The sequence below is a fragment of the Salvelinus sp. IW2-2015 genome, linkage group LG20 (genome assembly GCF_002910315.2).
Source record: "Salvelinus sp. IW2-2015 linkage group LG20, ASM291031v2, whole genome shotgun sequence".
Taxonomy (NCBI): Eukaryota; Metazoa; Chordata; class Actinopteri; order Salmoniformes; family Salmonidae; genus Salvelinus; species Salvelinus sp. IW2-2015.
The window spans coordinates 51074842-51091898 of record NC_036860.1 but is presented as its reverse complement, the minus strand read 5'-3'; the positions used below and the strand labels follow the sequence as shown (position 1 = coordinate 51091898).

Sequence of the window (17057 nt, the reverse complement as noted above, 5' to 3'; positions counted from 1 at the left end):
GGTCAGCGCTTCGGAGACGGCACATCGCGCATCCACTCCCTAGATACTACTCGCCAATGTCCAGCTCTTGACAATAAGGTTGATAAATTCAGCACGGTAGCATCCAGAGAGACATCAGGGATTGCAAACGTGGCTCTGCTTCACGGAAACATGGCTAAAGCGTCAAGGGGAACGCTAACGGAGTCGGTGCAGCCAGACTGTTTCTCCAGCATCGCGCCGACAAAACAACACTCTTTCCGGTATAAGAAGAGGCGGGGGTATGCCTTAATGATTAACGAAAGTGGTGACCATCATAATAAACACATCAAAAACTCAAGTCCGTTCTGTTCACCTGATCTAGAACTCCTACACAATCAAATGTCGACCGCATTATCTACCAAGGAATCTCGTCAATCATAATCACAGCCGTAGACATTCCCCCCAAGCAGACACATCGATGGCCCTGAACGAACTTTATCTGACTACTTTGTAAACTGGAAAATACCACACTACCCTGAGGCTGCATTATCGTAGCGGCCGGATTTTAACAAGGCTAATACTAAAAACAAAAAACTCCCTTAATGTCTAGCAGCATATCGATTTGTGCTACCAGCGGCTGGAAAAACACTGCGACCATTGCTACACTAATTCCCGACTCTTACAAGCCCTCCCCCGCCCCCCTTATCGAAAAAGCTGACCACGACCGCATTTGTGATTCCTGCACTACAAACAGAAACTCAAACAACAAGCTCCCGCGTCTCAGGTCTGTTCAACGCTGTCCGACCAATCTGAATCCACGCTTCAAGACTGCTTCCGATTCACGCGGATTGGAATATAGTCCGCATCGCGTCCAACAACCAATATTGACGAATATGCATTCGGTGAGCGAGTTCATTAGGGAAAGTGCATTGAACGATGTCGTACCACAGCAACATAAAAAACATTCCCAAAACCAGAAAACCGTGGCATTGACGCAGCTTCAGTTCGCGTGAAACTGAAAGCGCGAACACGTGCCTTTTAACCAGCGGCAAGGTGACCGGAAGCATGTACCGAATACAAACAGTGTAGCCTATTCTCTCCGCAAGCAAACTCAAACAGGCTAAGTCTCAGTACAGAGACAAAAATCGAGTCGAAATTCATACAGCTCCAGACACGAAGAGTATGTTGCAAGGGTCTACCAGTCAATCACGGATTACAAAAAGAAAACCAGCCCCGTCGAGGACCAGATGTCTTGCTCCCAGACAGGCTAAAAACTTTTCCTGCCCGCTTTGAGGACAATACAGTGCCACTGACCACGGCCCCCTACCAAAACCTGCCGGCTCTCCCTTCCACTCAGCCGAGGTAGTAAAACATTTAAACGTTTAACCCGCGCAAGGCTGCAGCCCAGACGGGCATTCCCAGCCGCGTCCTCAAGAGCATGCGCAACCAGCTAGCTGGTGTGGTACGGACATGTATTCAATCATCCTTATTCCCAGTCTGCTGTTCCCACTATGCGTTCAAGAGGGCCACCATTGTTCCTTTCCTCAAGATAAGCTAAGGTCAACTGAAGCCAAACGACTATCGCCCCGTAGCACTCACTTCCGTCATCATGAAGTGCTTGAGAGACTATCAAGGACCATATCACCCTCCACCCTACCGACACCCAGACCCACTCCAATTTGCTTACCAGCCAAAGGTCCACCAGGACAGACGCATCGCAAACCACACTGCCACACTGCCCTAACCATCTGACAAGAGGAATACCATGTGCAAGAATGCTGTTCATCCGATTACAGCTCAAAGCATTTACACCATAGTACCTCCAAAACTCGTCATCAAGCTCGGACCCTGGGTCTCGGACCCCGCCCTGTGCAACGGGTCCTGACTTCCTGACGGGCCGCCCCCAGGTGTTTATAGTGAGGTAGGTAACAAACATCTCCACCCCTGATCCTCAACACTGAGGCCCCACAAGGCTGCGATTCTGAGCCCTCTCCTGTACTCCCATGTTATCACCCACGATGCGTGCCAGTACACGCCTCCAAACTCGCATCATCAAGTTTGCGGATGACACTACAGTGTATGCGCTTGATCACCAACAAATCACGAACGCCTTACAGGGAGGAGGTAGGCCCTCGGAGTGTTTGTTGTCAGGACAAAATAACCTCATACTCAACGTCAACAAAACAAGTGAGATGATTGTGGTATGCTTCAGAAACAGCAGAGGAACACCCCCCTATCCACAATCGACCGGGTCAGTAGTTAGAAGTGGAAAGTTTTAAGTTCCTCGAGTGGTACAACATCACGGACAAACTGAATTGGGCCCACCCACACAGACAGCGTTGTGAAGAAGGCGCAGCAGCGCCTCTTCAACCTCAGGAGGCTGAAGAATTCGCTTGTCACCAAAAGCATCTCACAACTTCTACAGATGCACAATCAGATGCATTCCTTCCCTTCGGGCTTATCACTCGCCTGTACGGCAACTGCTCCGCCCACCATCCGTAAGGCTTCTCTTCCAGAGGCTGATTGAGGTCTGCAGAACCGCATCAACCAGGCGGCAACTACCTGCCCTCCAAATTGACCCTACACCACCCGATGTCACAGGAAGCCATAAAGATCATCAAGCGACAACAACCACTCCAAGCCACTGCCTGTTCACCCCCGGCTATGCAGTCCAGAAGGCGAGTCAGACACCGAGTGCATCAAAGCAGGGACGAGAGACTGAAAGACAAGCTTCTATTCAAGGCCATCAGACCGTTAAATCAGCCACCACTGAACATTAGCGGCCCTGCCAACATACTGGACTCAACTCCAGCCACTTTAAAAATGGGAATGATTGGAAAATTATGTTAAAAATGTAACCACCTAGCACTTCTTTAAGCAATGCCACTAATACAATGTTTACATACCCCTACATACCATGCTCATATGTCATATACTTACTCTATGATCATCTACTGCTATCTTGCCATCTTTATGCAAATACATGTACCACATAGCCACTTTAAACTATGCCCTTTAATGTTACATACCTACACGTACTCATCTCATATGTATATTACCGTACTCTATACCATCTACTGCATTCTGCCATGCCGTTCTGTTAACCACCTACTCCATCCATATATCTTTATGTACATATCTTATCCTTCACCTTGTGTGTGTGTGTAAGGTCGTAGCGTTGAATTGTTTAGTTAGATTACTGTTGGTTATTACTGCATTGGTCGGAACTCAGAAGCACAAGCATTTCGCACACTCGAGCATTAACATCTGCTAACCATGTGTATGTGACTCAATTAAATTTACTTTTGATTATATTGATTTGATTTGGACTATTAGGGACTCATTTCGGTAAATTACACAATGTACATCGGACCAATTGTAGAAAATTCAATAGCTCCAAAATTTCTAAGTAGAAAAAAATTAGAAAATAACACAAGGAATTAGAATACATCCAATGAAGTAACCGATAACTTTGGCTATATACACTGGGTTACAAGTACCAAGTCGATGTGCAGGGCCTGCTTCACCTCATTGGTTTTGTCTTTTCGACCCACGGTTATTTATCATCTATTGTCGCTTCTGGATGTCTGCCTATGCTTGAGCGGGCCTTTCTTCAACCCTGGATGTCTGCCTAGTTGAGGGCCTCTCTTCAACCCTGGAGTCTGGCCTAGTGAGGGGCTCTCTTCAACCCTCGGATGTCTTGCTAGTTGAGCGCTTCGTCTTCAACCCTGGATGTCTGGCCTAGCTTGGGGCCTCTCTTCAACCCTGGATGTCTGCCTACGTTGAGGGCCCCTCACCCCTGTCAGCCCCTCTCAGCCGATGTTTGCTTAGTTGGGGCCTCTCTCTCAACCCTGGATGTTCTTGCCTAGCTTGAGACCTCTCCTTAGCCCGGAGTTTTGCCTAGTTGAGGGCCCCTCTTCAGCCTGAGTCTGCTATTGAGCCGGCCTCTCTTCAGCCCTGGATCGTTCTCTATGAGGGCCTCTCTTTCAACCTGGATGTCGTGCCTAGTTGGGACCGTCGCGGGGCCTCTCTTCAACCCTGGATGTCTGACTATTTCGATCTGAGGAACTCTCGTTCAATGCCACTTGGATGTTCCTTGCTTATTTGAGGACGCTCTCTTCAGCCCTGTCGTGTCTCCTCCCAGTCTGGTACAGGTCTCTCTCTCTCTCTCTCTCTGCTTCTTCTCCTCTCTCTGCTGCTCTCTTCGTCTCTCTCTTCTCTCTCCTCTCCTCTCTCTCCTCTTCTCCTCTCTCTCTCTCTCTTCTGCTCCTTCTCTCACCTCTCTCTCTCTCCTCTCTCTCTCTCTCCTCTCTCTTCTCTCTCTCTCTCTCTCTCTCTCTCTCTCTCTCTCTCCTCTCTCTCTATCTATTCCGACTTTGGCTCCCCTACATCATTCTTTCATACACACATTTTACTGATTGGCTGTTGGACTATTTGATTAGTGGTTCTTGCTATGTTTGTATAATTATTTAGGAACGCTTTTATATGAAGTCGTAGCTCATTTAATATTAGTGTTTAGAGTTGTGTTGGCTACATATCTTAGATTGTTCTGTTAGCTTTGTATGCTCTTAGTGCTGTGTTTTCTTTCATGTTAATTGATAGAGCAAGAAACGAACATGCTGCTGTTGCTCATTTTGCTGTTGTCTACCCTTGGCTTTTACAATGTTGGTGATACTTCTAGAGCCCGTTGCTCTGTGAATGAGGAAATATATGACTGTTTCCCCCTTGTGCCTTGGGAGAAACCACACGCTTGCTTTGTAAATGCACGCGAGAACTCTGCACATTTCTCTCAAACAACATGGGAGAAATCGGACTCTTGCGCTTAACATGTCAGGACTGTTCTCTTGGTGCTTAACCATGTCTCTGGACTTCACACATCTCCTGTAATATGTGGTGTTAAAGACTCTGGTGACTGTGGATTGTCGTTCAAGTGCTGTCTGTAAATCCAAATGCTGTAACCCCCGATATAGACTTGCCATTATCTTGCAGCTTCTACTGTCTGGAAATGTGCAGTCTAACCCAGGCCCTGACATTTTTACCCCTGCCGAATTAAGAAGTCAGAGTGGCATGAAGTTTCTGCATATGAATGTAAGAAGTCTTCTGCCAAAGCTTGATTTTGTGAATATATGGATAAAAACTGCCGACCCTGACGTATTTATGCTTTCTGAAACCTGTCTCAAAAAATCTATTACAGACAAAAATATTGGCATAAATGGTTACAATGTTTTTAGTGCAGATCGTAAATCTAAGGGTGGTGATGTTGCTGTATACGTAAAAGACAAGTTTGTGACGGTCGTTCTGACTTCTGTTACTAAACCTCAGCAATTTGAATATCTGTCTTTGACCTTAAATCTCGGCTCATTTTTAAATATTGTTGTATCTTGTTGTTATATACCTCCATCTGCTACTGCTGGCTCTCTGGATGTTATTTTTGAATTGTTATCACAGCATGTGATCAGAGTTTGTCCTGATGGGTTATCTGAATCAGGACTGGTTAACATCTAGCTCTGATCAACTCTAAATTCTATGCAATACCTATAATCTCACTCAGATTGTCAACAGTGTAACTAGGTTGAATATAAAGTATCCTCTGAAATCCTCTTGGATTAATTTGGTCTTAACCAATACTCCTCATCGTTTTAATGCTTCTGGTACTTTTGCAAATGCCATAAGTGATCACTGTGCTATTGCCTGTGTGAGAGATGGTAAAATTCATAAGCGATCTTCACGTGTCATTACAAAAAGAAACTGGAAGCAGTTTGATATTCAAGGTTTTTATTTAGCATTGAATGGAATAGAATTTAATTAATCCCTGATGTTGAATTAGCCTTTTCTTCGAACTCTGGGTGTTGCTATGACCCAGAAACTGAAAGCAGACCACTACCTTAAATCTACTTCGGAAAATGTAAATAATCCCTCCAAATGTTGGCAAGTAGTGAAAGGTTTGGAGTGCAAAAAAGATACACAGCTTCCCAAACGATTGTTGGTAGACACACAGATTGTAACTGAGAGAACATCTATTCTGAAAGCCTTAAATCATCATTTTCTAGATGCAGGCAGTTTATTTGAAAAGGTTAAAGGTATAAATGAGCCCCCTGTGAATTTACCTGACACCCCGGTGCACTCCTTCGCCAGGTTCTCTTTCTCATCCTCCTCTGTTTCAGAAGTATGTGAAACCCTGAAAGAAATTGATAGAATGATGAACTAGTCTTATAGCTTGAGGGTAAAAGCTGTTCCAGGTCCTGTTGGTTCCAGACTTTTTTTTTTGGTTCCAGACTTGGTGCATCGGTACCGCTTGCCGTGCAGTAGCAGAGAGAACAGTCTATGGCTTGGTTGAGTCTTTGGCAATTATTAGGGCCTTCCTCTGACACCGACTGGTATAGAGGTCCTGAATGGAAGGGAGCTCGGCCCCAGTAATGTACTGGGCTGTACACGCTACCCTCTGTAGCGCCTTGCGGTCGGATGCCAAACAGTTTCCATACTAAGCGGTGATGAAGCTTGTCAAGGTGCTCTCAATGGTGCAGCTGTAGAACTTTTTGAGGATCTGAGGGCCCATGACAACTCTTTTCAGCCTCCTGAGGGGGAAGAACCGTTGTTGTACCCTCTTTTCGACTGTGTTGATGTGTGTGGACCATGATAGTTTGTTGGTGATGTGGAAACGGAGGAACTTGGAAACCAAGGAACTTGAAGCTCTCGACCTGTTCCACAACAGGCCCGTCGATGTGGATGGGGCCGTGCTCGGCCCTCCGTTTCCAGTAGTCCACGATCAGCTCCTTTGTCTTGCTGACGTTGAGGGAGAGGTTGTTGTCCTGGCAACACACTGCCAGGTCTCTGACCTCTTCCCTGTAGGCTGTCTGATCGTTGTTGTGCATCATGAAAATATTGTCTCATTTACATTGTGTTGATTATTGCCGAGAGGGGATTCTTTCTCAAAAACAGAGTAAAGATGGCCTCAAGATGGAGCCTTCTAGAGGACAAAGTAACTAGGCTAATGCACATCGCAAGCTGCTCCAAGGATTTGGACAGTTTTGACTCCCAAGAGCAGCAGCTCACTTTGAGCAGGCCAAGAACCGTCGCAAACACAAGTAAATTAGAGGCAAATGATTGTGTTCTTCAGGCCCAGTCCTAGCAGTTCTGCTGCCACCCTAGGCCAGATCAACATATGCCACCCCTGTGTCATGTATAGTATAAAGATCTGGAATGGATTGATAGATTAGAGTAGAGTAATGATATGTATCATGCACAATTGGTGCATTTCAGTTGAGCTTATTCAGTAGCACTTGGAAACGAAACATTGTTGCCAACTATTCTTTTCGGATAGTTACAATGTTGCAATCACTAGGCAATCAACTGCCTAAAGTAGGACACAGAGTTGTTATCAATAAGCTACATATATCACACATGACACTAGTCACGACCCCACAATAGTTCAAATTACAATAAACATGTATTATCAACCAGTAGAACTGTAAAAAGAGTGAGATATAATTTGTGCTTTCATAAATGCATTGCGCTGGATCATTGTAAAATAATCTTTCTCTCAATGAACCAGCCTTAACCGATTTTGTTTATTTACATATCGAATTTGATTGTCAAACATCAGTTTGATAATTTCTTCATTTTGTGGCCGCAGTCTTAGCGCAGTACAAACATGATTTTTCCTCAGACACACTAACTTGAGCTGTTTAGAGAAAACCAACATTGTTTTTCTGTGAGCTACTGGAATCTGGTTACGTCCTGTCTAGTCCCATCCTTCTTCCTCCATGGGGCCAGTAGGACTGACGTTTCCCCTTTTCCACTGTGTCCACAGGTAGAATGTAAGAAGGCCCAGCCCAAGGAGGTGATGTTCCCACCAGGCACGCGAGGAAGGGCCAGGGGCCTGCCCTACACCATGGACGCCTTCATGCTGGGGATGGGCATGCTGAGTGAGTATGGACCAACACTACTCCAGCACAGTCCAGCACACTACTCAGTTCCACACGGTAACGCACTCCCTAACACTCACTCTCCAATAGCTGTGCTATAGTAAAGGTCTCCATAGATGAATTGGCCAAACCATTGGTTTTTGGATTGCTAGACCTTATGGTATTAGATGGAAACCAATGTGCTGGTGATATAAATAGTCTAACTAATGTCATGTTGTGATAGAGGAAAGGGTACTCAGATTAACTGGGTGGTGCTCCTCATTGAGCTATTCCAAGGTGTGCCATTTCTGTGGCCACAAGTGGTCTATTTTTCTGGCTCTGGTGAGTCCCAGGTGGCCCTGGGCGTAGGCAGCAGGGCACCACATTATCAGGATAAATTAAGAGGAAAATTGGGGTAATGTAAAATGATGGATTCATCACTCCGTCTGTGTAACCCCTGCTGTGGGTAATGACGGGGACACGGAGGGGTGTTATGGGGGGGAGGCATCATCTGTAGGGAGCCAACTGTAGCTCTATCTCTTCTGTCCTCTCCTCTCCCTCATCACCATTCAGCTCCCCATCCCTCTCTCTCGCTCTCTCTCTCTCTCTCTCTCTCTCTATATATATATATATATATATATATATATATATATATATATATACCTCACCTCTCAGCGGTGTTGCTGAGGGCATGACACTGATATCAAACTGATTTTACTGATGGTAAAAGTGAAGGTAACACCCCGTAAGTGGTTCTGTCAGCACCGTAGTTCCCCGTCCAGATTTCTTCAGTTTGAACTATTAAACAAGCGCAGTGAACTTTTCAGAACTTATTACGGATCAATGCGTCACTGTGGAGGAGGGGGAAAACAGTGTGCTCCGGAGGGAGAAGTGGGGCTGTGGAGGCGGGGAGTGCTCATGTGAGAATATTAACTGCCAACTTATTTGGAGACACTCTTATCTAAATGAAATTGGAAAAAGCAGGACAGCGAAACATTCCTTTGTATAATTTGCATTTGGAAAAACCCCAGAGCCGGCCTCATTATTTAACTGTAAGGTTCTTATACGCCAAATCTCATTAAATCCTGTCCCTAGTTCCTTTGTTTACTGCACCTAATCTAGCCATTTATCTTTATTGTGTTGTGCCCGATGTATGTTTGCTGAAATTAATACACATTTGAGCCTGGGCAAAGTATGGGTGTACCAGATGGATAATTGATTTTYAAGTGAATCAGAACTGTTGAYCCATAAAATAGGTACATTAGCATGCATATTAATAACGCAAATAAGAGGGCCTGGAAGCAGCCCCGGGGCCAGATCCACTGACAGCCTTTATTTACAGCCTTTATTTACTGAGATGGCGGGCGGCGGAGACGCTAGGTTCAACACGCCAGAGTAATGAGTTCTCCCCCTTCTTCTCCTCTACTCCTTCTCTTCTCCTCCCTCTTTTTGTCTTCTGTCTTCTCAGACTCAGATCCTCCTAGTTAAAAACCCCTTTGTGTGTTTATGTACAGATGCCATATCTTAATTAGACCTAGTTTCACACAGCAGGAAAATAATACTGTAGCAACAGGAAATGTGAATTGTTATGTGGATTATAATTAATGGACATATTTCTTAGTGGTAGCTACATTTTTTGTTAGGGCAAATCAAGTCTGACATTTTAAAGTGGAAATTACACATTTTAGAAGCCTTTTTAAACCATGAATATTAGGGATGCATGATATATCTGTGAAAATATCGGAATCGACCGATATTAGCTAAAAATGCCAACATCGACATCGGCTCCGTGTCTAGTTTAACGCCGATGTGCAAACCGATGTCAAAGCTGACGTGCATACCTATATAACGTAGGTACATGACGTAATGATACCACATACAATTTTGCGCTACACCTTCAGCACAGCATTCCTAACCTAGCCCACAATGTCTGCTGTGTGGATCAAGCAGTCAACAAGTCGAGCAGTCATTTGAAAGAGTTTCAAAGGTGAAATCTATTAACGCCAAGATAATTCATTGCCCTTGACAATCAACAATTCTCTGTCGTGGGTTATGTTGGCTTTCGCCGACTGGTCGAGCACTGGTACACACTACCAAGTGCGCTATTTTTTAGATGTTGCCCTACTAGAGTTACACAGTAATAGCGTCACAGCTATTAGCTTCACAACTGACATTTGGGCCAGCGATATCAGCCCCATGAGCATGCTGAGTCTGACAGCACAGTGGGTCATTGAGGATTTTGTACTGAGGGAAGTCGTATTGCATGCTCATGAATGTGCTGGTTGTCATACCGCTGCTGCCATTTCAATGGCATTTGAGAACATGTTTGAAACTTGGAAACATGAACACACTAGGTAGCTCCATTCAAACAACTGACTCGAGAAATAAGCTCATCAACTGCGCCTGCAGCAGACGTGATACCCTCTGTCATGGCATTGAAACGCCTGCTCAACAAAACTGCCGACACAGCGAAACTGTGAACAAGCGATTCGGTGGCATTCTCTTTTTACTGTGTCGCCATCATGCTCGATGCAGGACTGCTACATCGATGCAGACAGGAAGAGAGGCCACGGACAGACAGAGCTGAAACTTCACTGCTTGACATGTATGATGAAATCCTTGTTGAGAATGAAACGACTGAACAAATGAACAACGAAACAGCACAGCAAGTAAGTGAAAGAAATAGGTTTTGGTTATGTTTTACTGGTAATGGGGACATACGTAAATGCCAACAAAATAACTTTTTGGTCAGTGTGGTGTGTGTGTGTGTAACCTTTATTTAATTAGGCAAGTCAGTTAAGAACAAATTCTTATCTACAATGACAGCTTACCCCAGCCAAACCCGGACGACGCTGGGTCAATTGTGCGCCGCCCTATGGGACTCCCAATCACGGCTGGAAGTGATACAGCCTGGATTCAAATCAGGGACTGTAGTGACGCCTCTTGCACTGAGATGCAGTGCCTTAGACCGCTGCGTCCATGTGTGTGTGTGTTAACTATTTAACTGTTCTAGAATGCTTGAAAGGCCGCAAACATTTTTAATATCGGTTATCGGTATATATTTTTTTGACAAGGACAATATCGGATATTGGCCAAAAATCACTAATGAATATATTACATGTTTCCATTTCCTGCTGTGCAGGAAAATTACTGCAACAACAGGATGATCAAATTAAGATACAGCATCTGTACGTGTGTAAATGCTTGCCCCCGCACTTCTTAACAATGACACATTACATATACACACATGCAGGCTGCTGATTAGGGTGACTGAATACAGTTGAAGTCGGAAGTTGACATACACTTAGGTTGGAGTCATTAAAACTTGTTTTTCTGCTAGCTGCGCCACCAGAGTCTCTGGGTTCGCGCCCAGGCTCTGTCGCAGCCGGCCGCGACCGGGAGGTCCGTGGGGCGACGCACAATTGGCCTAGCGTCGTCCGGGTTAGGGAGGGTTTGGCCGGTAGGGGCACATTGGTGCGGCTGGCTTCCGGGTTGGAGGCGCGCTGTGTTAAGAAGCAGTGCGGCTTGGTTGGGTTGTGCTTCGGAGGACGCATGGCTTTCGACCTTCGTCTCTCCCGAGCCCGTACGGGAGTTGTAGCGATGAGACAAGATAGTAATTACTAGCGATTGGATACCACGAAAAATTGGGGAGAAAAGGGGAGATTTTTTTTTTTATTAAATAAAATTTAAAAAAACTTGTTTTTCAACCACTCCACAAATGTATTGTTAACAAACTATAGTTTTGGCAAGTCGGTTAGGACATCTACTTTGTGCATGACACAAGTAATTTTTCCAACAATTGATGACAGACAGATTATTTCACTTATAATTCACTATATCACAATTCCAGTGGGTCAGAAGTTTACATACACTAAGTTGACTGTGCCTTTAAACAGCTTGGAAAATTCCAGAAAATTATGTCCTGGCTTTAGAAGCTTCTGATAGGCTAATTTACATAATTTGAGTCAATTGGAGGTGTACCTGTGGATGTATTTCAAGGCCTACCTTCAAACTCAGTGTCTCTTTGCTTGACATCATGGGAAAATCAAAAGAAATCAGCCAAGACCTCAGAAAAACCCTTGTAGACCTCCACAAGTCTGGTTCATCCTTGGGAGCAATTTCCAAACGTCTGAAGGTACCACGTTCATCTGTTCAAACAATAGTACGCAAGTATAAACACCATGGGACCACGCAGCCGTCATACCGGTCAGGAATGAGACGCATTCTGTCTCCTAGAGATGAACGTACTTTGGTGTAAAAAGTGCAAATCAATCCCAGAACAACAGCAAAGGACCTTGTGATGATGCTGGAGGAAACAGGTACTAAAGTATCTATATCCACAGTAAAATGAGTCCTATATCAACATAACCTGAAAGGCCGCTCAGCAAGGAAGAAGCCACTGCTCAAAAACCGCCATAAAAAGCCAGACTACGGTTTGCAACTGCACATGGGAACAAAGATCGTACTTTTGGAGAAATGTCCTCTGGTCTGATGAAACAAAAATAGGCTCTTTGGCCATAATGACCATCGTTATGTTTGGAGGCCAAAAGGGGGAGGCTTGCAAGCCGAAGAACACCATCCCAACCGTAAAGTACGGGGTGGCAGCATCATGTTGGGGTGCTTTGCTACAGGAGGGACTGGTGCACTCACAAAATAGATGGCATCATGAGGTAGGAAAATTATGTGGATATATTGAAGCAACATCTCAATACATCAGTCAGGGAGGTAAAGCTTGGGTCTTCCAAATGGACAATGACCCCAAGCATACTTCCAAAGTTGTGGCAAAATGGCTTAAGGACAACAAAGTCAAGATTTGAAGGGCCATCACTAAGCCCTGACCTCAATCCCTTAGAAAATCTGTGACAGAACTGAAAAAGCGTGTGCGAGCAAGGAGGCCTACAAACCTGACTCCGTTACACCAGCTCTGTCAGAAGGAATAGGCCAAAATTTACCCAACTTATTGTGGGAAGCTTGTGGAAGGCTAACCAAATTATAGGCAATGCTACCAAATACTAATTGAGTGTATGTAAACTTCTGACCCACTGGGAATGTGATGAATGAAATAAAAGCTGAAATAAATCATTCTCTCTACTATTATTCTGACATTTCACATTCTTAAAAATAAGTGGTGATGCTAACTGACCTAAGACAGGGAATTTTTACTAGGATTAAATGTCAGGAATTGTGAAAAGCTGAGTTTAAATGTATTTGGCTAAGGTGTATTGTAAACTTCCGACTTTCAACTGTATGTCTCGCTGGTTTGAACGGTCTGTCTGTCTGTGAATGTGTCTGAGAGTGTGCACTCTGATGCTGGAGTGGTGTATGAGAGAGAGTGTGTGTATGAGAGAGAGGGTGTGTATAGGAATGAAGAGAGTGTGTGTATGAGAGAGAGTGTGTGTGATGAGAGAGAGTGTGTGTATGAGAGAGAGTGTTGTGTATGAGAGAGAGTGTGTGTATGAGAGAGAGTGTGTGTTAGAGGAGTGTGGTATGGAGAAGTGTGTGTATGAGAGAGAGTGTGTGTATGAGAGAGAGTTGTGTATGAGAGAGAGTGTGTGTAGAGAGAGAGTGTGTGTATGAAGAGAGCAGTTGTGTGTATGAGAGAGAGTGTGTGTATGAGAGAGAGTGTGTGTATGAGAGAGAGTGTGTGTATGAGAGAGAGTGTGTGTATGAGAGAGAGTGTGTGTGTGAGTAAGGTTTTCTTTCTGTCTATGGGCACATGGCAGCGGCTGCTCTGTATGCTCCTGATGTGCCTCCCCCATGTCCTGCGCCAGCGGCCCCAGTGTCAACAGAACGCCACAGAACAGTATTCACGCCATGCCCTTTAAATACCAGCTCCTGACCCCCCCCCACTCCCGGCATGTAGATGTGCCTTATTTAACTCTCTGCTGGGATAGTCAGCACACAGTTACCTACCTACCGCACTGCAGCAGGAGGCCCAGGTCAAACACAGACACACACACACTGGCTAAAATATCTTAGCTATTCCCTTTTAGGGCTTTTACTGAACTCCATGTGGTTGGTTCAATCACAATTTTTTGGTGATGGTGTTTTCTACATGCACAGTCTAAATCAGGGGTCTCCAACCTTTTCTAGCATGAGAGCTACTTCAAAAAACATTTTACGTTGCGAGCTACTCATTTTCTTTCTAGCTTTCAAATAGGAACATTCTTCTCCTCTGCCCTGCAACTCTTCCCCAGGTTCTTAGTGTACAAGAGAAAGTAGTGCACTGTTTTCTGTCAATATACATGTTAAAATAATGGTTCATTAACAACTCTAAGGGGGCCCATATAAAAATATACATTTTTGCCCTGTTTTATATTTTGCCAAATGATGTTCTCAGTTACATTTTTCCTGGTTTTAGATTTAGTTTTGTTTTTCAGTCTTAAAATTTGAATTTTTCATAGATAGCAATGAAATTTGATGTTCTGAGTCTATTTCAATGCTTAAATAACATCAGAATATATATATATATTGAGAAGGTTTTGGGGAAAGTACACTAAATTACCAAATGTTTGTGGATACCTGCTCATTGAGCATCTCATTCCAAAATCATGGGCATTAATATGGAGTTGGTCCCCCTTTGCTGCTACAACATTCTCCACTCTTCTGAGAAGGCGTTCTACTTGATGTTGGACCATTGCTGCAGGGATTTAATTCCATTCAGCCACAAGAGCATTAGTGAGGTCGGGAACTGATGTTGGGCAATTAGACCTGGCTCGCAGTTGGCGTTCCAATTCATCCCAAAGGTGTTCGATGGGGTTGAGGTCAGGGCTCTGTTCAGGCCAGTCAAGTTCTTCCACGCCGATCTCAACAAACCATTTCTGTACGGACTTCCCTTTGTGCACAGGGGCATTGTCATGCTGAAACAGGATAAGGCCTTCACCAAACTGTTGCCACGAAGTTGGAAGCACAGAATTGTCTTGAATGTAATTGTATGCTGTTGCGTTAAGATTTCCCTTCACTGGAACTAAGGGACCTAGCCCGAAAAACAGCCTCAGACCATTGTTCCTCCTCCACCAAACTTTACAGTTGGCACTATGCATTGGGTCAGGTAGCATTCTCCTGGCATTTTCCAAGCTGTTTAAAGTGTATGTAAACTTCTGACCCACTGGAATTGTGATACAGTGAATTATAAGTGAAAGAATCTGTCTGGAAACAATTGCTGGAAAAATTGCTTGTGTCATGCACAAAGTAGATGTCCTAACCGACTTGCCAAAACTATAGTTTGTTAACAAGACATTTGTGAAGTGGTTGCAAAACATGTTTTAATGACTCCAACCCAAGTGTATGTAAACTTTTGACTTCAACTGTGTATAGTGTATTTCTGTCAACCCAGAAGACGGTATCACACCAACTGGCTACACACAGAGTGATAGACAAGCTCGCGCACCACACAGACAGGGGCAATATTACTGGAAATTAATTGGCAGATATTGTGTTAGGTTTGTCTTTTTAAGCCAATCGTGGCTAACCAGGGGTGGGATAATGTCAATGTTGCATTGAATAGGTAATAGCTGGGAGCTTGCAGTGTCTGATACTTGTGAGATTTGTTTATGACCGTTTGCGGTGGAACTTGTGAAAAATGCATGTACTTTCAGAATTGTTTGACAAGCTACTCATAGGTGGGCTGCGAGCTAACCTGTTGGAGACCCCTGGTCTAAATGCTCAAGTTGACAGTCAAACAGCAATGTGTGGTTTATTGTTGTGGTCATGGTGGTAATGATGCCGTCTCTTCCAATGATCACATCATTGCCAAATTCACAGTGATCTGGTGATGTGTTTTCTCATCAGTCCCCAAGAGGAAGGGTTGGAGCTCGTCTAGCCTCTCCTATTTCATTCCTGCAGGTCAAGTCTCCCCTCATCGCCCCTCAGCCAGAAGCAGCTTCTCACTTGGTCAGGATTAAATTGAACTTTGTCATGGGCAGCAAAAGGCTGATTGGATATTTATTACCCAGACAGACATGTTTCTTTCCCCTGGAAGTGGAAGAGCTGGCCTCTGAGCTGTCCTCTGTCTCTGTACCAACAGCCCTGGTCTGGTCTGGTCTGGGGTGACGCTGAGATAACAGCAATCATCACAGTCATACAGTATTAATGTACCTCCAGAGAAACGATGCTGATACATCCCTCTTAGTATTTGTGTAACTCCAGAAGAGATCATTGCCAACAACTATATGTATTGATAATGTTTAGCTGGGGAAAGCAAACAGAAAGTGTCCGGTGACTGTACTGCAGAAAGTTAGTTGCAGTGTATGCTCACTAGAGAGAGCAAATCTGTTTGAAATAATGGACACTTTCACAGGGAACAGCAGACTAGTTTATCAAGTTATTACTCTCTGATAACCTTATTAAAGTAGAAGAATATCTGCAGTGAAACAGGCTTTTCCTGGTATTGTCTGTTTAATGCTATCATGTGTGTGTTCTCTGTACATTTACCAGTGGACTCTGGTAATTTGCTCCTGGCCTGAGGGAATCCCTTTTTACTGGCTAATTCAGTCAAAGTTTTGGCCGGAGATGATAACAGCTTTTTATGACAGATAAAGGCTTTGAAATATTCTCGCAAACAGTGTGTTTGTGTGATGATCAAACATATTTTTCTTGATCTGTGATTCGATCATACCTTAGTGTGGATGATGATCAGTCAAACTCACTCACTCACTTACTCACCTGTTCACGCTCTCACATTTCTCAGTATACAGAGGAATACACACACACACACACACACACACACACACACACACACACACACACACACACTGCCAAACACACACTCCTGTTTCTCAATATGTTCCCCCAGCTGCTGCTGTTTGAAACCTGTCCAGATAATTAACTTGTGGGCTGGTGGTTGTAATGAGCGTCTTGACAGCAGAGGAACAATAAAATCAGCTGCTTTTAAACTTTGTCTTGTTGGCCGCCAGGTCTGCTTCAGCTTCGCTCAGCCCCCTCACACACACAAACACACACACACACACTCTCATATCACACATACACACACACACACACACACACACACACACACACACACACACACACACACACACACACACACACACACACACACACCACACACAACACACACACCACACACACACACACACACACACTCTCATATCACACATACACAGCTCTCCATCCTCCATCCGGCTGGCACTGATACAAGCAGTGTGTGTGTGTGTCTCTTATAAGGCTGAGAACTGG

General features: G+C 44.4%; 1 protein-coding gene across 1 annotated transcript in view; it reads left to right on the top strand.

Annotated features, from left to right (window-relative positions):
* The window catches only part of LOC111980857 (RNA-binding protein Musashi homolog 2), a 413930-nt gene that overhangs the window by 334193 nt on the left and 62680 nt on the right, over window positions 1-17057 (top strand). Inside the window, exons 9-11 of the mRNA XM_070449471.1 lie at window positions 7769-7883; window positions 8920-8949; window positions 15202-15231. Of these exons, the coding sequence (XP_070305572.1) occupies window positions 7769-7883; window positions 8920-8949; window positions 15202-15231 (175 nt within the window). The remainder of the gene's footprint in view (window positions 1-7768; window positions 7884-8919; window positions 8950-15201; window positions 15232-17057) is intronic.